General features: G+C 54.7%; 1 protein-coding gene across 4 annotated transcripts; it reads right to left on the reverse strand.

Annotated features, from left to right (window-relative positions):
- Nucleotides 1–3,684: 3,684 nt before the first annotated feature.
- Nucleotides 3,685–26,759, reverse strand: PIP4K2B (phosphatidylinositol-5-phosphate 4-kinase type 2 beta). 4 transcript variants are annotated; one of them, XM_041001245.1, is made up of 10 exons: nucleotides 26,477–26,759; nucleotides 15,650–15,724; nucleotides 13,146–13,211; nucleotides 9,774–9,926; nucleotides 8,891–9,037; nucleotides 7,758–7,796; nucleotides 7,217–7,330; nucleotides 4,607–4,865; nucleotides 4,216–4,319; nucleotides 3,685–3,828 (listed from the first exon to the last, which is right to left on the reverse strand). In XM_041001245.1, the coding sequence occupies exons 1-10, from the start codon at nucleotides 26,633–26,635 to the stop codon at nucleotides 3,748–3,750; spliced, it is 1,197 nt and encodes a 398-aa protein (XP_040857179.1). In that variant the 5' UTR covers nucleotides 26,636–26,759; the 3' UTR covers nucleotides 3,685–3,747. The 4 variants fall into 4 exon arrangements, with proteins under 4 accessions (XP_040857179.1, XP_040857177.1, XP_040857180.1 ...); XM_041001243.1 differs by having other exon boundaries at nucleotides 13,146–13,242; nucleotides 15,627–15,724; nucleotides 26,477–26,753; XM_041001246.1 differs by lacking the exon at nucleotides 9,774–9,926 and having other exon boundaries at nucleotides 13,146–13,242; nucleotides 15,627–15,724; nucleotides 26,477–26,758.
- Between the last annotated feature and the right edge of the window lie 774 nt (nucleotides 26,760–27,533).

The following is a 27,533-nucleotide window of genomic DNA, read 5'->3' on the forward strand; positions in this document are numbered from 1 at the left end:
CGCGCCGGGCCCCAGGTCTGTCCCTTAAGACTGATGTAATGGATCTTCCATGAAGAGCCTGTGCCCCAGGTGCTGGCGGCTCTGTGAGCCAGCGAACCCCTCACCAGCAGTAGGGGCCTCCTGACAGGCTTGCATCTGAGCCAGGAGGGTCAGGGCTGCTGAGTTACTGGTCATACCCATACTTGGAGAACACTCGATTTTAAGCACCAGGCGTCCAGATGGAGACAAGGAGATCCACAAGGGTATTGTGTCCACGTGGGTGTGGGTACCTGCTGAAGCCTCCCCTCTGATGAGGGAAGGGCTGGGCAGCTGTCCATGACAGGGAACAGCAAGCAGGCCCAGCTAGCGGGGTGGTGGAGCTTCTTCTAGGTCTCCCACATGGGTACAGGGTCCAAGCACTTGAAACCATCCTCTGCTGCCTTTCCCAGGAATTAGCAAGGAGTTGGATCGGAGGCTGTACACTGCAAACATGAGTTGGCTTTAGCTGGAACCCAAACCCTTCTGTTCTGAAAGGAAACGCCCTTTATTTCCAAAGGACTCATGTGACCATGTACACAAAGCCATTTGTTTTATTCTTTTCTTCTTGTTGAAGATTCATCTCAACATGCATGCATTTTAAAACAGTAACAAGAGTCTCAAACTGTTTAGAGCAGACATTAGACAAGCACAGGGTGTGGGGGGGGAGTCAAAAATTCCTATTTAAAAAATGGAAACTGCAGGGAGAATGAAGTCGCACACAGGGTGTGGTGGTGGCTGCAGTGCTCGGACTGGCCTCCTCTTCTTCCCCTGGGGACTGGAGGACTCTTGCTAAGAGGCCCGAGGGCTGGCACTGCCCCCTGCAGGTGGCCAGTAGAGTTAGGGGCAGCTGCCCGCCTGTGTTTTCCCTTTGAGTACTCCCTCCCCACATTACTGCCCAGGGTCCTGACCCCTGAAGGGTTCAGATGCCTGAGGGGGCACGAACTGGTGCCAAGACAGCTGAGGGTGGGAGTAGATGAGGGAAGCCTGGTCCTTGGTCCACCTCTCCAAGGCTGGGCCCCAGCAGGCTAGAGAGGGCAGGAGCATGCTTTGGCTCCTGTGCACCCAGGGGACCTGCTGGAGGCCAGGGAAGAAGGTGAAGGAGGACGAGGCGGTGGGAGGAAGAGCTGCCTGTGGCAGGACTCTGGGGAGTGCCACTGACGCAGGCACCTGCCACAGACCAGTAACCCCTGAGCTAGATACGGAGAGAACGGGCACTGCTTCCACCGCGGCCCATGAGCAGGGGGTGGGAGGGAGGAGCTTGTGAGGGGACCTGGAGACCCAGTGGTTATTTAACAGGAACAAGGGCTGGTGGCTGGGGACAGAGGAAGTTGTGCCTGGATGCCACCCCGGAAGTGGCAAGACAGAGAAGATCCCTGCCCTTTCCCCCCGTCCAGGCCTCTTGTTGCCATCCACTTATTTCTGTTGTTGTTGCTGTTTTTTTTTATCCGTTTATTCTTACACCTTGGTTCCTGGGAGACTCAGAAGGATCCTGGGACACCTCTAAGGCTGCCCGTTCTTTGACACGGGTCCCAGCAGTGGGGCCGGGGGTAGAGGACTGAGCTAGGGTTAAGGGTGTTGCTTTGCTGCCCTCGCATTGAGACTGCAAGCCAAGTGGAACAGCATCACATCAGAGAAAGAGAAAGAAAATGGGGCAAGGTAAGTCGCTTTTAAACGTGAATGCCAAAGGAAATCACCGGGCTGGACCAACATTTTGAAGATCGCACAGAGAATGACCTTTAAAAAAAAAGAAATAGAAAATCCACCAAGCCACAGCTCCAATATTATCAACAATACTGTCAACCAGAAAGAGCATTTGGACCAGAATGCTACCCTCCAAATGTAAACAATATACCAAACAACAACAGCAAACAACCTCACGGTTCAAGGAGTCAGTTACCTGGGGGTAACTGCACAGCGAGGTGCACCTGTCACACACAGGGTATGGCGACGGGACCAGAACCAGCGGCTGGAAGGCAGAGGAGCTAAGGAGACATGGAGACACAGGCTGGACTGGAAGCATGTCTGTTTCTACTTCTGATCATGAGGTGGGGAAATCAAGTCCCAACGTTACTCCCACACAATCCCTGTTCTTGCTCAGATCGCCTCTCCTGACAAGCCAAGGTTCCACACTCTCCCTGCACGCCACATGCCTGCCAGTCTTGTTGCAGCCGACGGCCCTTCTGGGGTCAGGGCAGTGTCTTCATCCCCATCTGCCTCCTCCCGCTGCAGGCCCACAGAGGCTGCCCCAGTATGCTTGGCTCCCCGTGCTGTTCCCACTCCCCAGCTGAGCCACTGGGAAGCCACTCTGTTCCTTTGAACGTGCCATACACCTTCTTCACAGCTTCAGGGTTATCTACAGGGCACACCCTCTCTTCCTCAATCCCTGTTCCTGGCTGTGGGGAGGACATGGCGATACGCCTCCCTCCTCTCAAAGCACCAGGGCAGCGTCCTCTCCTGGCTGCCCCACACCCCGCTGAGGGCACAGAGTCAAGGGCCCGGGTGGCAGGTGCTGGCAGGGGCAGGCCAATTTTCGCAGGATGCAGGCTGCCACTTCCTCCATGCAGGTTTCAGAACCACAGAGCTGCTCAGTCTGGGGAGGGGTCATGTGGCAAGCCTCCACGGTGGCTGTCCTGGGTCACATCCTCAGGGACACTGTGTCCAGGTGACAAACCCCAGGCACAGGGAGGCTGTCCTGGGGCTGGAGGATGGATCTGGAAGGGAGCACTGCCTGTCCCTGGGGATCCATCTCAACCACCAGCTCAGCCTGGGAGGAGGTGGAGGAAGTCAATGGTGGGCACAGACATCCCTTCCGTCGCTTCCGCAGAGGGGAGTAACCGCAGACGTGAGGGTCCTAGTCCATCCAAGGTGCTTTCTGGCTGCTTGCGGCCGACCCAGCGGAGGCAGGCAAGACGGAGAGAGACCCTGAACTCCAGGGGCTGGGATGGTCTGGGCTTAGGTACTGGCCACAGGGTTCTCAGAAAACCAGCTGTCCGTGGCCCACGATGCCCCACTCCCTGCGTCCCCAATCATCCCGAGGATGAAGCCTATGCCCTTGAGGTCTCTGATCCTGGTCCACAGTGGGCAGGGCTGAGCCAGAGCAATCCTGTGGGAAGTCAGCACTGGAGGATGCCATGTGGGGGGCACGTGACATTTAACTGCAGCCCGAGATCAAGGCGCAGCCGAGACGCTGGTCCAGCCCAGAGCTCACTGCAGGCACAGACGGGCCTCCCCTCTTCCCCCAGCGTCTACTCTCCAGGCACCTCTAGGCTGGTTCACCCAGAGGCCCCCTTGACAGATGGGAGCCGGGAGCTGGGCAGGGGTGGGGGTGGCAGGGTGATGACACACACATCATTATAAAAAGCAAACCAGGAGCAACGTTCTGGAAACAGAATCTCAAGGAACCCACCACGTCCTGCCTCGGGCCCCAGGTACCATAAAAGGCTACCAGGTACTAAAAAGGAAACCCCTTTTCACTTGGGTCAAATGGTTGAGGGTTGCCAATCAGGGTAAGCAGAAGGCAGGGTCTTCTGGGAGCAAGTACACACCCAGCACGTCCTGTTTGCCCCAGCCAGGCCATCAGCAGTGTCACAGGCTGCAGTCTCATGGTGGAAGCCCTCCCAACTCCCCACCCCCCAGGCCCTGCTGCCCACCCTCCCACCTGGCCCAGGTCCTCCCTCTCCCGATCCCACATCCAGCTCTCCTCCGGCTCTGGCTGAGGGTAGAAAATGACTATGTCAAGATGTTGGACATGAACTCATTGAAGCGCTTGGAGTATTGCTCAGGGTTCACGGTTGAGATCTCGGCCCCCGCCTGTAACACACAGGATGCCCAGCACTCAGATCTTCTGGCCAGGGCAGGGGGATTTTGCAGGAGCCCAGCCCCAGGGGAAAGGCTGGGAGCTGGGAGGTTGGGGCCAGGGCTAGGGCTGGGTCTGGGGCAAGGCTGGGTCTGGGGCAAGGCTGGGAGCAGGCTGGGTCTGGGCAAGGCTGGAAGCTGGCAGGCTGGGTCTGGGCAAGGCTGGGAGCTGGCAGGCTGGGTCTGGGCAAGGCTGGGAGCTGGCAGGCTGGGTCTGGGCAAGGCTGGGAGCTGGCAGGCTGGGTCTGGGCAAGGCTGGGAGCTGGCGGGCTGGGGCTGGGGCTGGGGCAAGGCTGGGAGCTGGCGGGCTGGGGCCGGGCCGGGCCAGAGGGGAACACTCACCCCATGCTTCACCGTCTTGGCAGCATGTGCAGCTTTCTTCTTGGCATCGTAGGGCGTGAGGATGTCAATGATGGCCATGAAATAGACCTCCTTCTTGGGGGCACCTGAAGGCAGGAAGCAGTGTGTGGGGCAGAGGTCAGAAACAGCCCCCCACCACTTCCCCAATTCCCCTGAGAGGTTACACGGCAGCACATCCAGGATGTCAGATGGGCTATGCGCAGGCCACAATGGGGCATGTGGCAGCTAGATCGGGCACTGTGGTGAAGGAAAGCTTGACAGAGGAGCCCCATGGCCCCAGTTACTGGTGGGGTGCCCGAAGAGGGTTCAGAGTGGGCGTGAGCAAGGGGCAGGGCTTCCTACAGAGGAAGTGGACGAGGTGGGTTCCACTCACTTTCATGGCTTTTCATGGCGTAGACATCCACAGAGGGGTCGAACTCGCCGGGGCCAAAGAAGCGTGGTGTGCTGAGAAGGTTGCCAGGGCTGTCGGGTGGGGTGCCATAGGAGCAGAGCAGGGCGCCACCCACCCCATCGTTCTCACACTCCTCATCCTCTGCCCGCTCCTCCACCTCCATCTCCTCCTGCTCCGCCCGGTCCACGTCGTGGATGCCCACCAGAAGGCTGTAGTCCATGATCTTCAGCTGTGCCAGGAACTGAATGGGAGCAAAGAACAGGGAGACGGGAGGGGGAGACGCTACAGGGGGGTGTCCCGGCACATCTGGAACTCACGCCTGGAAACCCCTTTGAAATTCAGTGGGGCGAGGTGGTTTTGGGAACCAATGGCAGGGCATGGAGCCAAAGGAAGAGGGCAGTCACTTGGGCAAAGACATTGGAGTGAAGCTAGTGTGAGCACTGCAACAAGCCACGGCCTAGGGTGGTTTGGGGCTGAGAGAGGCCACGGAGGACTGAAGGAAAGGAAGTAGGGATGTGTGGGGCCGGCAATGTAGCACAGCAGATAAAAGCCTCTCCCTGAGGCGCCAGCATGCCATAGTGGCTGAGGGTTCAAGTCACAACTGCTCCACTTCCATCCTAGCTCCCTGCTGATGGCCTGAGAAAGAAGTGGAAGACGGCAAAAGTGCTTGTGGCCCCACCCCTGGCTCTTGGGTTTAGGTCACTGTGCCCATTTGGGAGTGAACCAACAGATAAGAGATCTCTCTCTCTGTCACTCTCACTGTCTTTCAAATAAAAAATTAATCTTGGGCCCAACACGGTAGCTTAGCGGCTAAAGTCCTTGCCTGCATGCACTGGGATCCCATATGGGCACCGGTTCTAATCCAGGCAGCCCCATTTTCCATCCAGCTCCCTGCTTGTGGCCTGGAAAAGCAGTCGGGGACAGCCCAAAGCCTTAGGACCCTGCACCTGTGTGGGAGACCCGGAAGAGGATCTGGGCTCCTGGCTTCATATCAGCTCAGCTCTGGCCATGGAGGCCACTTGGGGAGTGAATCATCAGATGGAAGATCTTCCTCTCTGTCTCTCCTCTTCTCTGTATATCTGACTTTCCAATAAAAATAAATAAAACTGGGCCCGGTGCTGTGGCCTAGCGGCTGAAGTCCTCGCCTTGAATGCGTCGGGATCCCATTTGGACGCCAGTTCTAATTCCAGCAGCTCTGCTTCCCATCCAGCTGCCTGCTTGTGGCCTGGGAAAACAGTCGAGGACGGACCAAAGCCTTGGGACCCTGTGCCGTGTAGGAGACCTGGCTTCAGATTGGCATAGCACCAGCCGTTGTGCTCACTTGAGGAGTGAATCATCGGATGGAAGATCTTCCTCTCTGCCTCTCTGTCTCTTCTCCTCTCTGTACATTTGACTTTCCAATAAAAATAAATCTTTAAATAAATAAATAAATTTAATAAATAAATAAATCTTAAATATACACATGATGTGAATGCACGTAATTCCCTTGAACTATAACCACCTAAAAAGCTATATCAGTATGTATTTTTTTTTAAAGATTCATTTTATTTTTATTGGAAAGGCGGATATACAGAGAGGGGAGACAGAGAGGAAGATCTTCCGTCCGATGATTCACTCCCCAAGTGAGCGCAACGGTCGATGCTATGCCAATCCGAAGCCAGGAGCCTCTTCCGGGTCTCCCACGCAGGTGCAGGGTCCCAAAGCTTTGGGCCGTCCTCAACTGCTTTTCCAGGCCACAAGCGGGGAGCTGGATGGGAAGAGGGGCCGCCGGGATTAGAACCGGCGCCCACATGTGATCCCGGGCGTGCAAGGCGAGGACCTTAACCACTTGCGCCACCGCGCCGGGCCCAAGTATGTACTTTATAATAGTTTTTTTTTTAAAGATTTATTTATTTCTATTTGAAAGATTTACAGAGAGGAGAGACAGAGAAAGATCTTCCATCCGCTAGTTCACTTCCCAAATGGCCATAATGATCAGAGCTGGTCAGAAGCCGGGATCAGGAGCTTCATTCGAGTCTTCCACGTGGGTGCAGGTTCCCAAGCACTTAGCCATCCTCCACTGCTTCCCTAGGCCCCAAGCAGAAAGCTAGATCAGAAGCAGAGCAGCAGGGACATGACCCAGCACCCACATGGGATGCTGGTGCCAGATGGTGAATGATTAGCTTGTTGTACCATAGTGCTGACCCAGTCGTTTTTAAAATAGTTGTTTTTAAAAGTCTGTGGAGTCTGATTTTAATGAGCAAACAGGCTCCTGGCTTATTAAAAGAGAAGGGTGGGGCTGCCTGGACAGCACAGGGGGTTACTGGGCAGCAGCACCCCCAAATCCCCACAGCTGCCTCCAGATATGGGCTAAGTAGGCATCCCCTTAGCCGGGGTTCTCTGGGCCACTCTGAGAGGCAGGCAGATGGCTCTTCCACAACTGGAACAGCGCTGGGAAGGAAGTGGGGAGGTGCCGGGTGGGATCCCTGGACAACTGGGTGGGAAGCAGGGAGGCCCTAATGGAAATGCCTGCTCCCTGGAGCACGCCCCCTCTGGCCTGCACTCCCAGAGAGCAGGTGCTCTGAGCTCCATTTCAGGCACCAGGGCAGGTACCTCCACGTCACGCTTCAGCTTCTCCAGGAAGTTCTTTCTGCTCTCCTCTCCCACATGCAGCTTCTGGCCCTCATTGAGGAAGTCATTGTCTTTAAACGTGGGCAAGTCCTTGGCCTAGGGGAGCAACAGCAGTGTCAGGGGAGTGGCCCTGGGGTGGAGGTGGGGGTTGGGGAGAGGGCATAGAAAGCACAAGGGAAGGAGAAGTGAGCGATGTCCGTGCGGGAAGGCGTGGGTGGGACATGCAGGGCAGGCAAACACATGGTGCCTACAGAAGGAGCACTGACCAAGAGGTGCCTTTCCTGCTGGGCCTCTAATAGGGTCAGACTGGAGTCCCTACACTTGCACAGGACCCTGCAGCACCCATGGGGACATGGGTGACTGAGAACCAGGCCTAAGGCTGGGGCAAGTGGGCACTTGCGCCACTGGGAGTCTCATGGTAGGGAGCTGGACTGGGGGAGGAGGGAGGGACAGGACGGCTGGTAGCAGGTGCATCTGATTTCATGCGACCTTCCCAACATGTTCACTCCAGCCTCCAGCATACCTTCTCCTTGTCGCTGGCTTCTCTGGCAACGGTGGAACCCTGAAAGAGACAGGGTCATCTGCAAATCTGACCAGACATATGCCCACGCAGCAAGCCCCAGCTCAGAGCTGAAGCAGACCAGTTAGTATCCAAGAGTCCAGGAGCCAGCACCCTGTGCTCCTGCTGCCCTGCCCCACCTACTAGGTTCTGCCCATAGGAAACAAAGTGGCAGGGGCCGGGCAGCAGGGCTATACCAGAGGCTCAGCCTCCGCCCCAGGGAATGTCCCTTCCAGCACCAGGCAGCGATGATTCATTCACTGCCCTGGTGCTGAAAGGTGTCGGCCAACAGGATGCTGAGCACATGGTAGGCAGCGACCAACACCCACTTCTAGGAGGAAGCAAGCAACTGAAGCAGGCTCAGAAGTGCAAAGAGATGCAAGTGTGTGATGCAGCAGGGTCATCCAGGCCTACAGGCCACAGAAGCACCAGTTAGAGGCCTGGCTGCTCCACTTCCCATCTAGCTCCTTGCTAATAGGTCTAGGAAAGCAGGAATTCCCAGCTCCTCTCTTCAGCCTGGCCCAGCCTTGGCTATTGTAGGCATTTAGGAGTGAATCAATAGATGGAAGATCTCTCTGTGTCACTCTGCCCTTCAAATAAATAAATAAATAAGTAAATAAAAGTACATGTGGGAAGAAATTAGGTGAGGGGAGGGCAAAAGGGGAGGGCAGGAGGGACACCTAGGGGTGGAGGGAACTGCAGGAAAATGAAGCAACCCCACGGCTGTGGCCGAGAGGAGGTGACAGTGGTGTGAGCAGCAGAAAGCATGAAGCCAGGGAGAAAACCCATGAAGCAGCTGGCTTCCAGCCACCAGTGTGTCCTCAGCGCCCACAAGTGCACCTGTGCTGTCAGTCCCCAAGGGCCTGGGCAGAGGCCAGAGCATGTGTGTCAGCTTGGCCCAGCCGTTTACAGACCGGGTTGAAGGGCACCCCTCGTGATACACTCTCAGCACCTCTGGGCCACAGTCACTTCTACTTCCGCCAGTCAGCTGGACCTGGACTTGAAGAAGCCTCTGACCAACAGGAATGTGGCTGCTCGACCGTCGTCATCCAACCAAGCCCACAGAGGCAGGGAGGAACAGTCCCAGGGCCCTTTACCTTGAGGTCATACTTGCGGTGGACAGTGAGCCGGTGGCTGAACACGTTCCTGGTGACCACCATGTAGGTTTCCACGCCGTCCACAGTTAGGCGGTACATGCCCAGGAACTGGGGCAGCAGCGTGTTGCCATGACACTCCACTATGAACTAGACGGGGAGTCAGGGAAAGTCAGCAGGCTAAGGGACGGGGAGGGGATCGGGGTGGGTGAGGTACTGCCCAGGCTGAAAGCCTCAAGGGCTCCCTGGGGTCTGTGGCTTCACCTGGTATGGCAGGGCAAAGTGAGAAGAGGACTAGGGAGAGACTGCCCCCTGGGCTGCTGTGCCTGGACTGCCATCTGGCTGAATGAGGACTCTGCCGTGGGCCATTGGGGACCCAGGACTTGCACTCCCTCTGCCAGCAGAGATGGGAGAGCTCCAATGTCTGGGAGCAGAATTGGTTACACCCTAAGCCCTCACCCACGCCCCGCCCTATGTTGACACAGTAACACCCCTGCATCTCCCCCATCCCCCTCACCACATCTCCATGGCCCTGAAATGAAGACAGAGGCCAGCTGGGGATAGGTACTCCTGTGTTCCCTGTGATGGGTTCCAGGTGAACAGGGAGAGCTGCTTCATCCCCCTACCTCCCACCCTATCCCCGGTGCTGGCAGAGCGCGCTCTCCTGGACTGGATGGGGCAGATGCCAGGGTGTGCAAACCTGGACCCCACCTAGCTGCCCCTTGGGGATAAAGCCAGTGACAGGCTGTGGCATCATCTCCTGTCTTTAGGAGCAGGCCGCAGTTTGAGGAGGAGCGGGAGGACTCTGTGGTCATGAAAGAGAACCCATGCATCCCGGTGAAGCCTGCGAGTGTCCTCACCCTGCCGGGCCTGGGACTCACCATACCTGGTGGTACTTCTTTAAGATGTTGTGCATCTCGGCCACATCCTCACTGGACACGGTCTTGATGACAAAGCGGCGGTCGTAAGTGGTGAGGAAGCGTGTGCCGCAGCGGCCTTGGCTGTCACTGTTGATGGGGGCGCTGCGGGTGACTGAGTTCTGAGGGTGGAGACAGAGAAGCTGGGTTTGGCAGGGGAACCCCAGGCTCTGAGCCTTCTCCCATGGGGCTGGAGGATCCAAGCCCAGACCACGTCCTCCCACCTTTGCCCAGTGCGCCCCTAAACACACCCTAAACCTTGCCCAGGGGTCAGGAGTCACATTTCACCACCTGCCTCAATGCCAGACTGACCGTGATGGACCAACCATGATGGACCAAGGCCTGAGATTATCCCCTGACTCCTGTTACCTGACACAGCAACCTCAGCAGCTACAACTCTGCACTACTGGCCTGGGTGGAGCTGGATCCCAACCCTGATGCTCACAGGCACTACGACCTCTGACTTCTCTACCCCTACGTGTCCTCATAGAGACCACAGGAGATAGATGGAGCTGACCCCAAGGGCAAGCAGCCCAGGGCTTTATTATAAAACTACATAAATATTTAAAAAAAAAATTTTTTTTTAATCAAGCAGCAGCAGCACTGGGAGGACAGTGACACATTAGGTCAGGCCACTGCTGGTGGCACCAATAGCTCATGTCCAAGCACTACTTCATGTTCCAGCTGCTTGGCTTCCACCACGCTCCCTGCTCATGTGTCTCTCGAGCAGTGACAGAGAATGGCTCATGTGCTGGAGCACTCCCCAGCTGTTGTGACCAGTGGGGGGTGTCAACCAGCAGAACTCTCTCCCTATATCTCTCTCTGTGTTGCTCTACCTTTTAAAGAACTAACTTTTTTTCATTAAAATATGAATAAATAAGTAGTAGGGCTAGCATTGCAGCTAGATAAATCACAGCCTGCCACAGCCTTCAACACCAGCATTCCATATGGGTGCCAGTTTGAATCCCAGCTGCTCTACTTCCAATCTAGTTCCCTACTAAGGCCCCTGGGAAAACAGTGGAAGATGGCTTAAGTACTTGGGTCCCTGTACCCATGTAGGAGATTCCTGGTTTCTGGCTTCAGCCTGGCACAGCCCTGGCCACTGCAGTTACTTGAGGAGTGAATCCCCAAATCTCCTGATAGAAGATATTTCTCTCTGCCTTTCAAATAAATACATCTTAAAAATTTTAAAAAACTGTAGCAGTAATGAGGGCAAGCATCTGGCACAGTGGTTTTTTGTTTGCCTGCTTTTTAAATGTTTAGTTATTTACTTGAAAGAGTTACAGAAAGGAAAAGACAAAGATCTTTCATCTTTCATTGGTTCACTACTCAAATGGCTACAGCCGAAGCCAGGAGCCAGGAGCCAGGAGCCAGTACTTGGACCCTCTTCTGAGCTTTCCCAGGCACTTTAGTAGAGAAATAGAAGTGGAGCAGCTGGGAATCAAACTGGTACACACGTGGGATGCAGGTGTTACCCGCTATGCCATAGCATGAGCCCCTTCATACAGTGTTTAACACAGTGCTCAGGACATCTGCACCCCATATTTCAGTTCCTAGGTTCAAGACCTGGCTACTCCATCCCAGCTTCCTGTGCAGGTTATATCTCTGATACTTAGGTTCCTGCCACCCACGTAAAGACCTGAGCTGAAGCTGCCAGCCCCGGCTGTTGTGGGCATCTGGGAAGTGAACCAGTAGATGGAAGAACTCTCTGCCTGTCTCTTAAATAAATACAAATACATTACATATATTTAAAAAAATTTTAAATGTACACAGTCATCTCTCTCCACTGTATCCACACTGATGTAGGAGCATCCTTCCTGGTGGGAACGTGACACCTGCAGCTGCCCTGCACAGCCTGCCCTGGCTTTGCCCTGGCTGTTGGTGTTGGCTCAGTCCCTGTCTCCCTTGAGCCCCCTCCTGTGAGGACCTGAGAGCAGCAGAGGTTCAAGAGGGAGGGCAGGGGACAGTGTGAGCCAGCCAAAGGGGCATATTCACGCAGCTGACATGGCCGTGACCTTGAGGAAGCCATGCTGAGGAGACATCAGCTGTCCTATTCCCAAGGATGACCAGTATGCGAGGATCTGCTCCCAGGAATGGCTCCAGGCCACGCCCTCAGCCCTGTCTTCCCTAGGACACTGCTGCACCTCACCCTGCGCCTCCTCCCCAGACCCTGGTGGGGGCACAGGGGCCACCTGAAAGCAACAGACTTGGATCCAGCAGTGCTGAGCACCCCTCCCAGCCCCGCCCCACCGTGGGTCACCCTGCAGGCTCTCCGCAGTCATAGAGCTGAATGCCTCCCGCCCTCATTCCAGTCTGGAGCAGTCACAGTCATCACACACAACTGTAGTCACAACCAGTCACAGCCAGTCACAGTCGCAGTCACAAGCCCAGAAGGCCCAGAGAGACAAAAGCAGACTGGGGAGGTTGTGCTCAGACAGCCCTGAGGAAGGGTTAAGGGGCAGGCACCAAGCAGTGTGGGGTGCAGCAACAGTGGGTCTGTAGGTAGCGCCAGGCTCCTGAGGGGGATCATACAGTTTAGGGCCTCGATCTACAGAGGTGCCAGAGGGACTTTCCTGGGCACCAGGCCCCCGGCTCTCCTCCTCTCACCTGCCCCATACCTCCGTGGGCAATCAAACCCACCAGGGTGCCGGGGGGAGGGTGGGGAGCTCATGGAGAGGTGTGGTATAGGAATCACAGTGCTGGGAAAGACTGGGGCACCCCTCTCAGACCTCCCTGTGTTATGCAGCCTTTTTCCTCCAGCCAGGAGACTGGCAGTTGGCTGCACCACCCACCTTCCACCCAAGGTTTCACCCGCAGCGGGAGGGAGGCCCAGGGAGAAGTGCTTGGAGAGATGTGACAGACGGGGGTTCTGAGTCAGACGTGAATGTCCCAGTCATGGAACTGCTTCTCCTGACAGGCGACAACTTCCATGATATACAATTTCCATGACATACAGCATTGGCCTGGAAGAGGGCAGTCGGCCTGCCGTGATCACCCACCACCCACCATGAGAGAGGGGAGAGATGGCGCTCATACCTGGTAGGAAGTTACACTACCCTCGAAGTCTTCCTTTTCTAATCTGTCTGATCTGCTTTAAGAGTCCTCAGCTCTTGCTGGCAACAAGTCTCTCTCTTTTAAGTCAAACTACGAAGGAGAAGCTTCTTCAGCCTAGACTGGGGGTGTTGGACTGAAATGAAGCAGCTGCCGCCGGCCCTCTACCTCCCCACTCTCCAGCTGCCTGCCCCGGGCAGGGAGGGGCCTGAGCCTGGGAGGCCCTTAGCCCAACCCCCCAACCCGGACCCACGCTTCCAGATCCGCAGAGCTGGCCACGCCCCACGTACCTGATAGTCCTGATCATCAATACCAAACCTCTCCCGGAGATTCCGGAACACCATGGGGCAGTACTCCTTGAACTTGAAGCGGCTTGGCAGGTTCTCTCTGGGGGAAAAGCAGAGAAGTGGCTCCACGGGCTGCCCCAGCACACCTGAGATCCGACATTAGAACCCCTCCAGTGCCAACCCCGGACTGCCAGAACCTGGACAATGGGTGGCACTTCGGGGAGGTGCTCAGGTCACCCCGAAAGGGAGAGGAGGCTCTGGAAGGCTGGGTGCTCAGCAAATGCAACAGGTGTCTACAGCACATGAACACTGAAAAGCCAGGGCCAGCAGCCCCTACAGGCGCCAGTTCATGCCCTGGCTGCTCCACTTCCCATCCGGCTCCCTGCTCATGGCCTGGGAAACAGGAGGATGGCCCAAGTGCTTGGAACCCTGCATCCATGTGGGAGACCCAGAAGAAGCTCCAGACTCGCGGCTTCAGCCTGGCCCAGCCCCATTCATTATGGCCATTTGGCGCATGAACTAGCAGATGGAAGTCCCTTCTCTCTTTTTCTGTGCCTCTCTCCCTCTCTCTCTGTTTAACTCTTTCAAATAAATAAAATAAATCTTTTTAAAAAGTACTGAGAGGGCCCGGCGCGGTGGCGCAAGTGGTTAAGTCCTCGCCTTGCACGCCCGGGATCCCATATGGGCGCCGGTTCTAATCCCGGCAGCCCGGCTTCCCTTCCAGCTCCCTGCCTGTGGCCTGGGAAAGCAGTCGAGGACGGCCCAAAGCTTTGGGACCCTGCACCCGCGTGAGAGACCCAGAAGAGGCTCCTGGCTTCGGATCGGCATAGTATCGACCCGTTGCGGCTCACTTGGGGAGTGAATCATCGGATGGAAGATCTTCCTCTCTGTATCTCCTCTCTGTATATCCGCCTTTCCAATAAAAAATAATAAAAATAAATCTTTAAAAAAAAAAAAAAAAGTACTGAGAACTTTCAGCTCTCTAGCATTCCCATTGTGAAGATTAATCCTGCGGTATCTGTGTGGTTTGTGCACTCCTCTGGTTGTATGCTGTCCTTCAATACAGCTTCCATGCAGGAAAACAAACTCTTACAGGGCAATGAGAGGGGGCCAGGCCCCGCTGCACTGGTGCTGCTACAGCCCATAGCCGTAGGTGCACATGACTCAAGGTGGGCAGGAGCTTGCTCACCAAGGTGCCCCTTCTCTGGGGCCCCAAGAGGCCTCCTTGCAGAGGTACCCTGGCCTGGCTTCCGCTGGGCTGTCCTTTAGAAGGCCCTCAGCCAGTCAGCCACAATACCAAGCCCCACTTTGTCACAAGGCCTGTGGTGTGGCTGCCAGGGCCCATCTCTGCACGCCCCTCTCTGGAGTCAAGTCCCAACGTTCCCAGGAGGGTGAAGGACCTTGGACTGAGGGCTCCCCCAGGATCTTGACAACAGCTACCTTCTTGGGGACTCCTTTCCAAAAACATCTCTCCCCTAACATGACTGGAAGGCAGAAGGAGTGGCTACTTGGGAGGGCAGGGCCTGGCCTGCCATCTACCCCAAGTACCAGGAAGTGGCCCTGTGGTCTCTGAAACACTAAATGGCTATTGGGAAGACAAGGGAACCCCTCAAGATGAGCTGAGGAAGGAGGTCCTCTGCCTTGGGCCTGGAGGACCGGGCCAGGGTGCCTCACCAGGGCTCAGGGACCCTGATACCAGCAGTGGGGTGGCAGCCACACTGAGCCTGGGGAGGGGGAAGTGAAATGGCAAGACCTTCCAGGGGCTCAGGGCGGGAATATCCTCTACAGCACCTAAGACACATTCATTCTTCCAAGAAGCCATGCCCTTGGTGCAGGCTCAGCCTGAGATTCCTGTGGGCGGCAGCTGGAGAGATAGGAGGCCTCAGAGTAGGCATCATGGGTCAGCAAGCACCTTTATATGTCAGCACCCCATATAGGTGCCAGTTCATGTCTCAGATGCTCTACTTCCTATCCAGTTCCCATTTATGACTTAGGAAAGCACTAGAGGATGACCCAAAGCCGTGGGACCCTGCATTCACGTGGGAGACTTGGAAGAAGCTCCTGGCTCCTGATCAGCTCAGCTCCAGCTGTTGCGGCCACTTGGGGAGTGAGCCAGCAGTCTTCTGCTCTCCTTCTCTCAGAAAATCTGCCTTTCTGATAATTTTTTTAAAAGCCACTGCTCCAGCTGCTGCTTTGGGCAGCTCCCTGCACCTAAGCTGGCTCTGCACGCCTCGCCCCAAAGCCCCATCACACACACACAGTGCAGCTGGCTGACACAGGAGTGACGTGAAATGACCACATAAGGAGGAGAGGGTCACACCACAGGCACTTCCTAGGCACTCTCTGACCCATGTGTTGCCATCATACCCTGCCTGGGGCTGGCTCAGTCCCTGCCCCCACGCCCATGAGGCTTTAGAAGGCCCAAGCAAGGACAAGGATTGCACAGGGGACCACCCCAGCCCACTGCGGCCTGTGGCCACTTACTTATTGAAGAGATGATTGTCCACTTTGATCTTGCTGTAGGCTTTGAAGTCATCTGGCATGAGCATGACAGGGACAGGGACATTACTCAGCTCATTGATCTGCAAAGCAAGTGGGGGAAATGTGAGATCCTCCACTAGGAGGCCCCTTCCCCACCTGGGGGGGACCAGATACTCACAGCCACCCTCAGATGCCCTGCCTGGCTTTGTTTTTGCCCTTCTTGCCACCTGCTGACAATCTCTTCCCCTGGGAAGGTCCAGCACCAAAAGTACCTCCTCCACAAAGCTTTCCAGGATTCTAAGATCATCAATACTCTGGTCCCATCTTGGAATTCCTGAAGCATCCCTGGCATCTACCTACTGGCCACCTCCCAGCAACCCTCTCACACTGAAGTTCATGCTTAGACATCAGCTACACTTCAGCGAGGCAATATCCTACACTTGATCTTGTCCAAAAGGCCGAGAAGATATTGAAGATCACCTCACTGGTTCTGGGAGGCTTCATGGCAGTTGGCAGACCAACTGACCCGAGCAGGCACCCCATCAACATTTCTCAATCACAGATGGGTCAGTGAATCAATATCCTGTCCCACCCAGAGGGAAGGACTTTGAATATCTTCAATGCAAGCTGCGGGTCACTCAAGAAACCAGCCCCAAGGCAGGAGACCAGCTGGGTGGCTTTGCAGTAGGGAGTTGTAGGAATCTCCCAAGCAAAGGGTTACATTAAAAACGAACAGAATAAACAAAAAGACAAATAAAATAAAATAAAGCAAGCAGAAGAGGTAGTTATCTGGCCAGGCCACTGCCTCTCTCTCTGACCCTCTCTGTTACTGATGCCACAGACTGTTTAATGCTCAGGTAGGGGAGGGAACAGCTGGTCTTGCCCATACTCCAAACACACTGTCCCCTTGTCATCCACCCCCTATTTCAGGAACTGCAGCAGGGACAGAGCTGCATTCCCATTGGTGGAGAGTCAGGAGGCGGGTCCTGTGGGCCCCGCCCCTCTGCAGTCAATTAGTGCTCTCCTTAGCCGCAGATGTCCTCCCCCAACACAGCGGAGGAGGATCTGACATCTGACCCTCGGTAGGGCTGCCACTAATGCATTCTGAATTTCCAGAGGCCATCTTAGACCTGGCTTAATGGATATGGGGGAGGGGGCCCGGTCTTGTGTCTCCCACATACTTTCCTTGCAAATCCTATTATCTCAAGGAGGCCCCATGCGGCAGAAAGGGCACAGGCTGGAGTCATTAGGACTCCTCCATAAGCCTAAGTGGGGGAAGTGGCATTTAATTTGCTACTCCTTTGATGCTCCAAACCTGCTCACTTAAGAAAGGTCAGAGGACAGAGGAAATCCAAGTTAATGCAGCAACTGTGATGGGGAACATGGGGAAATTAGAGAAGGTGAAGGAGTGAGCAAGCTCAATCAAATGCTGAGAAAACGGACCGGCACACACACACACATAGGGGTATCCTGTATGATCCCAACTCTATGAAGTACTAGGTCAGGTACCCACAGTGCCATAGTCAGATAAAAGATAGCCTGGGCGGGGTGACAGTATGATGGGACATGAGCTGTGTGACTCTAGGGTGACTTAAGTGTTCCCTCTGCTGTTTGGCACTGATGGCTACGCAGGTGTTTGTCACATTCCTCAATTATACACTTAAAATCTGTGCACTTTTGTGTCTGGCATCGTGGTACGGCAGATAAAGCTACCGCCAGAGACATCAATATCCTACGTAGGCAGTCTTGGCTGCAGCAGCTCTGCCTCCTGGCCTACCGCACGAGCGCTTTGGGCCATCTTCCACTGCTTTCTCAGGTCATAAGCAGGGAGCTGCACTGGAAGGGGAGTAGCCAGGACATGAGCCCATATGGGATGCTGGTGCTTGCAAGCTGAGGATTAGGCTATTGAATCATTGTGCTGGTTCCTCTGTTGAACTCGCCAACGTACTGTATGCCCAAACTGTGACAGAAGCTGAGGATACTAAAACAAAAAGACACAGCCTCTGTTTAGTTGGGCAAATGGACAACCAACAACCTCTCCCGTGTGATGACTGCTGTAACTGAGTTACACCAAGATGAACGGACCACTTCTTCAGGAGGGTGGTGAGAGTCTGACTGCTAGAGCAAGCTGCTGACACCCTCACTTGAGGCCCAGGAAGGGAGGTCCCCGCACGGAAGAGAAAGGCACTCCCAGGCAGTGGCAGCAGGCAGAAGCACATCAGAGTTCGACCACAAACTGCCCATTTTTAAGTGAAATGGGGAGCGTGTGCAGGACTGGGGGAGGGGGGTGGAACGGTCAAAGTACACCAGCAGAGGACAGGGTGAAAGGAGCAAAGGAAGACAATAATAATAATAATGAGAAGGGGAAGGAGGGAGAGGAGGGGGGGAGAAGAAAAAGGAGGGGAAGTGGCAAGACCATTAATTCCTGCCACAGCAAGACTAAGTCATCCAAGCCCCAGCAAGAGATTCTCTGTGTCCCTATGTTGGGATCTTCTACTCCCTCGGATGGCTACTTGTTCATGCATTTTCTCTCTCCAGTGGGCTGTGAGGTCTTAAAAGGAAGGACCTTAAGCGATCCATGTGTATGCCTCTAACACAACAGTGGGCACTCAGTAATCACTCAATCAATGGAAGGATGGGCCAGGGCAGAAGCTTAGTGGCTAAAGTCCTTGCCTTGCACGTGCCAGATACTACATGGGCAGCGTTCTAATCCCAGCTGTTCCACTCCTGACTTCTGGCGTCAGACTGGCTCGGCTCTGGCCCCTGTGGTTACTTGGCAGTGAACCAGCTGACTGAAGACCTTTCTACCTATCCTTCTCTCTCCAATAAAAATAAGTAAATCTTAAAAAAAAATTCTACTTTACTTGAATGGCAGAGACAGACAGAGATCCCGTATTCCTGGTTTGCTCCCTAAACACTATAATTGCCATGACTGGTCCAGACTCAACTAAGATCCTGGCCATCTGATGGTGGGGCCACAGGCTGTTCTGCCTCCCATAGGGTGCAACGGCAGGAAGCTGGGTGGGAGCAGAGGAGCAGGGCCAGCATTGTGGTACGGTGAGCTAAGCTGCCATCCATATCACCAGCAGCCTGTATGGACACCAGTTCCAGTCCTGGCTGCTCCACTTCCACTCCAACTCCCCACTAATGCACCTGGGACAGCATGGTAGATGCTCCAAGAGCTTGGGCTCCTGCCACTCACAGGGGAGACCCAGATGGAGTTCCATGCTGCTTAGCTTCATCTGGCCTAGCCCTGGGCTGTTGTGGCCATCTGGGGAGTGACTAGTGGATGGAAGATTTCTCTCTCTCCTGGCCCTTAGATTCTGTCTTTCCAATAAGTAAATAGGTCATGAAGAAGAAAGAAGGGAAGGAAGAAGGAAGAGGAGAAGGAGGAAGAAGGAAGCAGCAGCAGAGTTGGGACCACAACTCACACCAGGTGCTCCGGTGCAGGATTTGGGCTTTCTAAGTGGCATCTTAACGGTGTGCCAGATGCCCGCCTACATTAAAGACTTAAAACAGCAGAACCAGAGGAAACTCCAGAGGTGCTGCATTAAGCAGAGAAGGTGTGTGGACAGAATGAGCGCAGGGAGGATGCAGGAGAGGAAATGAGCAGAACCGAGACTGTGCTGGGGCATGGCTGCTTTGCCTGGGGTGGAGGGGCACCAAGGGGGCACCTGTGTCCTGTATCTGAGTGCTTGGGTGCAGGCGCCAGCCCGCTCCCAATTCCTGCTGACATATCCCTGGGAGGCAGCAGGTGAGGCCCGATTTCCTGGGTTCCTGCCACTCCCATGGCAGACCTGGACGACTCTCCTTGGGTCCTGATTGGCCCTGGCCAGCCTCACCTGTTACAGAGACCTGGGGGCAGAAGTGGCGGGTGGCAGCTCTTGTTCTGTCACTCTCTGTCTCTATTTCTGTATCTCGGCTTCTCAAACCAATAATAAACAACAGAATAAAGCTGTTCCTCACACCAGACAAACAATGAACTCAAAATGGATTTTGACCTACATATGAGAGCTAAAACTAGATATCCTATAGCACCACCACCAAAAACCAAATTCACAGACAAATGGATAAAAGATCATGATGGACAGAGCCTTTAAAAGCAAGGAAAGGGCCCGGAACGATGGCGTAGTGGTTAAAGTTCTCGCCTTGAACGCACCAGGATCCCATATGGGCACCGGTTCTACTACCGGGGGTCCCGCTTCCCATCCAGCTCCCTGCCTGTGGCCTGGGAAAGCAGTGGAGGACGGCCCAAAGCTTTGGGACCCTGCACTCGCGTGGGAGACTCGGAAGAAGCTCCTGGCTCCTGGCTTTGGATTGGCTTAGCTCCAGCCGTTGCGGCCACTTGGGAAGTGAACCATCGGACGGAATATCTTCCTCTCTGTCTTTCCTCTCTGTATATCTGCCTTCCAATAAAAGTAAATAATCTTAGAAAGAAAAGCTAAGGCTATAAAATACTCAGAGGAAAATACAGGAACAACTTTTCAAGACCTTGGTTTGGGAAAACCATTCTTACATATGGTGTCAAAAACAATAAAAGAAAAATACGTCGAACTTTATCAAAATTGAAAGCTTGGGTTTCAAAAAACACCATTAAAAGAAGCTAAAACACAACTCAGTGGATGGGGTACAATATCTGAAAATTATATATCTGACAAGGACTCTGTGTCAAGCATATATTTAACAATAAAAAGATAATAACGCAATCATAAAAAGACAAATGACTTATTTAAAATGAAAGTATATCTTTGTTTTTCCTTTTTGTTAAAAAAATGTTATTTATTTTTATTGGAAAAGCAAACCAGACTTACAGAGCAAAGGAGATACAGAGAGAAATTCTTCCATCCACAAACGGCTGCAGTGGCTAGAGCTGAGCTGATTTGAAGCCAGAAGCCAGGAGCTTTTTCCGGGTCTCCCACACGGGTGTAGGGTCCCAAGGCTTTGGGCCATCTTCGACTACCCTCCCAGGCCACATAGGGAGCTTAATGGAAAATGGAGCAGCTGAGACACCCATATGGCGCCCATATGGAATTCCAGCACTTGCAAAGTGAGGACTTACTTTCTATTTGAAAAGCAGAGTCACAGAAAGAAACAGAGAGGGATCTTCCACCTGTGGACTCACTCCCCACACTAGTGGTGACACGGGCAGAGGTGAGCATGTCCTAAGTCAGGTGCCAGGAGCTTCTTCGAGTCCTTCACATGGGTGTAGAGGCCCAAGGACTTGAGCATGCTTTGCTGTTTCTCCAGGCCACAAGCCTAGCCTGCTATGCATGGCACCAGCCCCAAACAACTCACGTTAGTGGACAATAGAAAAAAAATGTCTTGAAGATTTATTTATTTACATGTAACAGTAACACACACACACAGAATTTTCCACCTACTGTTTGCTCTCCAGATGTCAGAAGCCAGGAGCTTCACCTGGGTCTCCCACACGACAATAAGGGCCTGGACACTTGGACCATCTTCAGCTGATGTTCCCAGCCCTTTAGCAGGGAGCTGGACTGGAACTGAAGCAGCTATGGCAAAACTGGGACCCATATGGGATACACAACATCACAGTGCCAGCCCACAAAACAAATAGTTTTTAATGGGTGAAGAATTTAATAGACATTCTTCAAAGAAAATATACAAAAGGTCAATATGTACATGAAAAGATGTTTAATGTCAAAAGCGATCATGGAAGTGTAAATCAAAATCCCAGTGAAGGTCCCATGTGACAGCTCAATGGCTAAAGCCTCACCTGCATGCACCAGGACCCCATAGGGCTGCTCCACTTCCCATCCAGCTTCCTGCTTGTGGCCTGGAAAAGCAGTCGAGGATGGCCCAAAGCCTTGGGACCCTGCATCCACATGGGAGACCAGAAGAAGCTCCTAGCTCCTGACTGGCTCAGCTCTGGCTACTGGAGCTACTTGGGGGTGGTGAACCAACAGATGGAAGATCTTTCTGTCTCTCTAAATCTGATTTGCCTTTCCAATAAAAATAAATACATCTTTTTTAAAAAAATGATTTTTTTTTTATTACAAAGTCAGATATACAGAAAGGAGGAGAGACAGAGAGGAAAATCTTCCATTCGATGATTCACTCCCCAAGTGACAGCAATGGCTGGTGCTGTGCTGATCTGAAGCCAGGAGCCTTTTCCAGGTCTCCCACATGGATGCAGGGTCCCAAGGCCTTGGGCCATCCTCAACTGCTTTCCCAGGCCACAAGCGGGGAGCTGGACGGGAAGCAGAGCTGCTGGAATTAGAATCAGTGCTGATATAGGATCCCAGCACGTCTAAAGCTAAGACTTTAGCCACTAGGCTATAATGCCGGGCCCAGGATTGATTTATTTTGATTGAAAGGGTAGATTTACAGAGACAGAAAAACTTTCTGTCTGCTAGTTCATTCCCCCAGTGACCACAGCAGCTCATCTGAAACCAGGAGCCACGAGCTTCTCCTGGATCTTGCATGCAGGTGCAGGGTCCCAAGGCTTTGGGCCGTCTTCACCTGCTTTCCCCAGGGCATAAGCAGGAAGATGGATGGGAAGTGGAACAGCCAGGACATGAACCAGTATCCTTATGGGATCCTGGCACATTCAGGGTGAGAATTTAGCCACTGAGCCATCACGCTGGACCAAAAATAAATAAATCTTAAAAACAAACTTAAGGGCCCAGCACGGTAGCCTAGCGACTAAAGTTCTCACCTTATACACTCTGGAATCCTATACGAGTGCCAGCTTGTGAGCCTGTGACCCTGCTTCCCATCCAGCTCCCTGCCTGTGGCCTGGGAAATCAGTGGGAGATTGGGACCCTGCACCCACGTGGGAGACCCTGAAGAAGCTCCTGGCTCCTGGCTTCAGATTAGTTCAGCTCCAGCCATTGCAGCCGCTTGGGGAGTGAACTAGCAGATGGGAGATCTTCCTCTCTGTCTACCCTCCTCTCTGTATATCTGACTTTCTAATAAAAATAAAAATAAATCTTAAAAAAAAATCACAATGGGGCCCAGTTGCGTGGCCTAGCGGCTAAAGTCCTCACCTTGAACGCTCTGGGATCCCATATGGGCGCCGGTTCTAATCCCAGCAGCTCCACTTCCCATCCAGCTCCTTGCTTGTGGCCTGGGACAGCAGTCGAGGACGGCCCAAAGCTTTGGGACCCTGTACCTATGTGGGATACCTGGAAGAGGTTCCTGGTTCCCCGCTTCGGATTGGCTCAGCACCGGCCTTTGCACTCACTTGGGGAGTGAACCATCAGACGGAAGATCTTCCTCTCTGTCTCTCCTCCTCTCTGTGTATCTGACTTTGTAATTAAAATAGATAAATCTTAAAAAAAAAATCACAGTGACAGGGTGATAGTACAGCTGGTTAAGTTGCCACCTGTCAAACAGGCATCCCATGCCAGAATGCTGCTTCAAGTCTCAGCTGTTCCACTTTTGAACCAGCTTCCTGCTAATGCACCTGGGAAACCAGCAGATGATAGTGGACCCCTGCCACCCTTATGGGAGACCCAGATGAAGTTACAGACTCCTGGCTTCAACCCAAGTAGCTCTGGTAATTGTGGGTATTTGGGGAGTGAATCAGCAGATGTAAGATCTCTTTCTTATTCTCTTCTTTCAATTAAATATTTTTAAAACCACAATGTCTTGGTTTTATACCCACTACGATGTCTATACTAAAAAGACAAGAGGGAGGTGAGGAGGAGAAAAAAAATATCATGTTCTTAGAACTGCATCTATATGGCCTGGCACAAAGGTTCAGTAGCTAACTCCTCGCCTTACCAGTGCCAGCATCTCACGTGGGCACCAGTTTGTTTCCCAGCAGCCCCACTTCCCATCCAGCTCCCTGCTTGTGACCCGAGAAAGCAGCAGAGGATGACCCAAAATCTTGGGACCCTGCACCCATGTGGAAGATTCAGAAGAAACTCCTGGCTCCTGGCTCTGATCTAGCCCTGCCCTAGGGGGTGGCCATTTGGGGAGTGACCCAGGGCATAGAAGATTCCTCCCCTTCTGTCTCTCTATGTGCTACTCTGTCTTTCAAATAAATAAAATGTATCCAGATCCTTTTAAAAATACCAATGTAAAGTCTCCACCCACTGCTCCCACCATCCTAGTGAGGTTACAAACACAGCTGGGTCTTTTTACTTTATTTTATTTTTACTATATATCTCCCTACCTATCTGGAAAAGCAAAGTTACAAAGACAGGAGAGACAGAGAGATCTTACATCTGCTGGTTCACTCCCCAAATGGCCACAATGGCCAGGGCTGGACAGGTCTGAAGCCAGGAGGAGTTTCCTCCAGGTCTCCCACGTAGACTCAAGGGTCCAAGCACCTGAGCAGTCCTTTGCCACTTTTCCAGGCCATTAGCAGGGAGCTGGACGAGAAGTGGAACAGCTGCAACTCGAACCAGCATTCACACGGATGCCTGCGCCCCAAGTGGAGAATTAACTTGCTACCAAATGGCACCGAGCCCACATCTGGTTCTTAAAACGAACAATGAGTATTGGTCAGGTCAGCATCCCTGGGTCTCCACGCTGCTCCCTTCTTGCCGCCAAATACAGCCCCTCTGTTCTGGACTCGTATTTCATACACTACACCACTCGTTTTCTGTCTTTGTCAGCTGACCCGACAGGTGCAATCTTCCAACTTGTCTTCTTGTTTCCTCCAACCCTCCACAAAGCCTTTGGGCTGTCCCTCTGGCAGCAGAGGAACTTCTGTGACAGGACCCGGTGCAAAGGCTGCACTTCTTCAACTTTGAATTAAGCCAACCTCCTCACCTGTGGGTCACTGGCACTGGCTGTAGATAAAGACCTAACAGAAAGGCCTACACACCTACAGGGTAAGGAACCACAAAGTCAAAAGAAATGTTGGTGTCTGCATCCCTACATGGCAACTCATAGGCTTGTGAAGGCCAGTAACCCACCCAGAGCCACTTGGTCCAGTCCCTAGAAAACTGCCCAACACTGCACTCTCCTCTAGGTGGCAGATCCCAGCCAGGGGCACAGGACTGCTGGACCCTGCCACAGGCCCGGATGAAACAACCAGACACAGGGGAAATGACCTCAGAGGTGGCTCAGCCTGTCCGGCACGGTGGTACCTCCCACCCCCATGAACGCTCACGCTTTGTGGGCAGTCATGGTTCTTATTAATGTCAATGTCTGGCAAGCTGGCCCCTTACACAAACTTGCACCAAGTGGTCACCTTGTCCAAGAGAGAGCAGGAGTCCCAATGCCAGCGCGCCTGCCACCGAGGCCTCCACTCGAAGCTCTCATCCAGCAGACTCAGTGCCTGCCCTGGCAGCCACTGTTCACACCACCAGGAGCCGGCAGGCATGGGCACGCATGCCGGAGCACACTCGTTCTGTGACAAGCTCACAGCTCCCACCCAGCCTGGGATTGGGCCAGGAGAGAGGAAAAGGAACAGGAGGCCAAGAGAACCAGGCCTGCCACCCAAGCCCCTGGACACAGACAACACGGCTGCTGGGGTCACACGTTGGCTTCCTCATGGGGAAAAGAGGGCACCCTGAGTCCTCAAGCCAGACTCCCAAGCTTCTCCCAGTTCCCTCCACAGAGGACTGCTTTCTAGGGAGAAGCCAGAGGTGGAACAAAAACCAAGCAGTGACTTCCAGAAACGGCCATGGGGTTCACATTTTGATGACCCAGTTTCCCTGTAAATGTTGCCTGATGATCCACCCGGGAGGTGCCAAGGGGGGCTGAGCAGTGGTCCCAGTCCTGCTCAGCCCCTCATTTCCCCCTATCCTCAGGTGAGGGTGCTGAAAACACCAGGGTGCCCCAGGCCCCAAGAAATGCACACTCCCCTCTCCAGACACACCTGCTCCTCTCCATCCCATGAAAGACCTGAAACCCAACTCGGCCCTCTGTCTCCGGCCAGGGGCCCCTGTGGCTCCTCCAGCGAAGCCCAGCCCCATGTCCCTTTGTCACCATTTACTTTTGGCAACTCGAAACGCTCGGCAAAGACTAGGAACCCAACTCACTGCGATCCACAAGAAAGCTAAGCTTGGTTTTCTTCACCCCAAGCCTCCACACTTTCCCCTGCCCCACTGCCTGGCTGGGTACTCCCAAGCAGCCAGGAACCACTGGTTGAAGGAAGACAGATTCCCCCAAAACAGCACAAAACAATCATTCAGCTCAGACACTGCAGGGAGACCCCGATTCCTGACAGGGGATACTGGACAATCTCCATGCACCCCAAGGATGCTGGCACCTCGCTCTGGCCCTGGGTCATAGTCACGGCGCATCATTACACCCCCAAGCCGCGTCAGAGAGAAGTGTCTCTGAAAGGAACTCCCCCATAAGACGAAAGATCCATCATTCCCCACAGCGTTAATCCTAACCCTCAGGCCTCCGCAGGCTCCTCTGCCTCAGTCCCGGGAGACCCTGGCACAGTGTCTGTGGCCCAAGGAAGCTTCCGCTCGCGGTGGCCACATCTCATTCTGGTCGGGAGGAGGAGGCCCAGAGGGTGGGAAGCCGGGAGCAGCCACTCCAACCCCAGAGCCAGGATGGGGGAATATTCGGGCAGTCAATGGCACTTGCCCTGTCAACTGGACAAGAGCTGGCAGCGGGCAGCCAGGGACAAGGGGAAATACCCATGCGACAGCCAGGGAAAGGGGAGGGGAGGGGACGGGCGCGCGCAGTCCCACGGCGCGCAGGCCTTCCCGCTGCGCTCCACGGGCGGCCCGGGACGAGCACAGGAAGCTGGAGGGGCTGCAGGGAGAGGGGAGGAGGCGCCCGCACACCATGGGGACACCAGGCCGCGCGTGGCGTGCGGGGAGTGCTCCGGGCCCGACGGCGTGCAAGGGCGGGGTGGGCGTGCAAGCGGTGGCCGCCTGCGGCGACGGGGCCCGCGCGGGGGAGCTGGTTACCGTGTGGTTCACCCCCCACATCAGGACGCTGAGGATCGGCTCGCTGGCCCGGAATAGCTTCACTTTCTGGCACACGAAATGCTTCTTCTTGGTCTTGGTCTTGCTGGCGCTGAGCGGCGCCACCGCCACCGCCGTGGTGCTGGTGCAGTTGGACGACATGCCCGGGGCGGCGGCGGCGGCGGCCGAAGGGGGGGCGGCGGAGACGGCGCACAGACCAGCGGCCCCAGGCCTCCCCCGGACCGATCCCCACCCCCGCTGCCTCACCGCGCCATGGTCGCGCCCGTCCCGTTACCTCCCCACCCCGCCTGGGTGGTTGCGTCCGCCCCACGCCCCGCCCTCCGCGCCGCGCCCCGCCCCGCCGTCCTCGGGCCCTCCTCCCCGCCGGAGTGGTACCGCCCGTCCCGCCCCGCCAGCCCCTCCTCCCTAGACGCAGGAAGCGCCGGGCCGGCCCCGTCGCCGCTCAGAGCAGCGGCCCGGAGCGGGACGGGGGACGGGGAGGGCAGCGCTCGCCGGTTACTGCGGGGAGGGGCCCCGCCACCCACCCAAAGGCGGGCTTCGGCTACTTCCCTCCACCCGGAGTGCCAAGATGGCGGCCGCGACCCAGCTCCGTGAACCAAGAGGGATGGGCTGTACCATCCGCACCCCGGGGGAGTCGGGAGAAACACGGCGAGGGGAAAAGGAAGTCCATCCTGGAGGACCGAGGACGCCCCCTCGCCCCACCCAGGCGTGGGTCTCCCCACTCCCGGGGCGCTCTCCACGCGCGAGCCACGCCCCTTTCCCCCAGGGCCAATGAGAGCAGCGGGCCGGGAGCCCTGGGTTTTATGAATGGGTCCCGTGCCCACCCACCTGTCGCCTGGCTGCCACCGGCCCAAGGGTCCAGTGAAGCCGCTGCCGGCACGCAGGCACACCTACCCTACACATGCTCTTATTCTCTGGCTCACTTCATGAAATGTTTGAGTAAACTGCCCACGCTTTGTTACATAATTCCTCCAGGAGGAAGGATCTCTAACATTAGATACAAATCACCAGTCAACATTGTTCCCTGTGTGGAGATTCA

Source organism: Ochotona curzoniae, unplaced genomic scaffold (genome assembly GCF_017591425.1).
Source record: "Ochotona curzoniae isolate NIBS_2020 unplaced genomic scaffold, NIBS_Ocur_1.0 scaffold_2453, whole genome shotgun sequence".
NCBI classification, from domain to species: Eukaryota; Metazoa; Chordata; class Mammalia; order Lagomorpha; family Ochotonidae; genus Ochotona; species Ochotona curzoniae.

Bases quoted from the DNA above. Each gene is read 5' to 3' on its own strand.
- PIP4K2B (XM_041001243.1), bottom strand. From the start codon at position 26,635: ATGTCGTCCAACTGCACCAGCACCACGGCGGTGGCGGTGGCGCCGCTC. The intron at 15,725-26,476 runs GTAACCAGCTCC...CTTGCTTTGCAG, and splicing joins TGTGGGGGGTGAACCACACG to ATCAATGAGCTGAGTAATGT. The intron at 4,320-4,606 runs GTGAGTGGAACC...TCCTGCCTTCAG, and splicing joins CGCCATGAAAAGCCATGAAA to GTGCCCCCAAGAAGGAGGTC.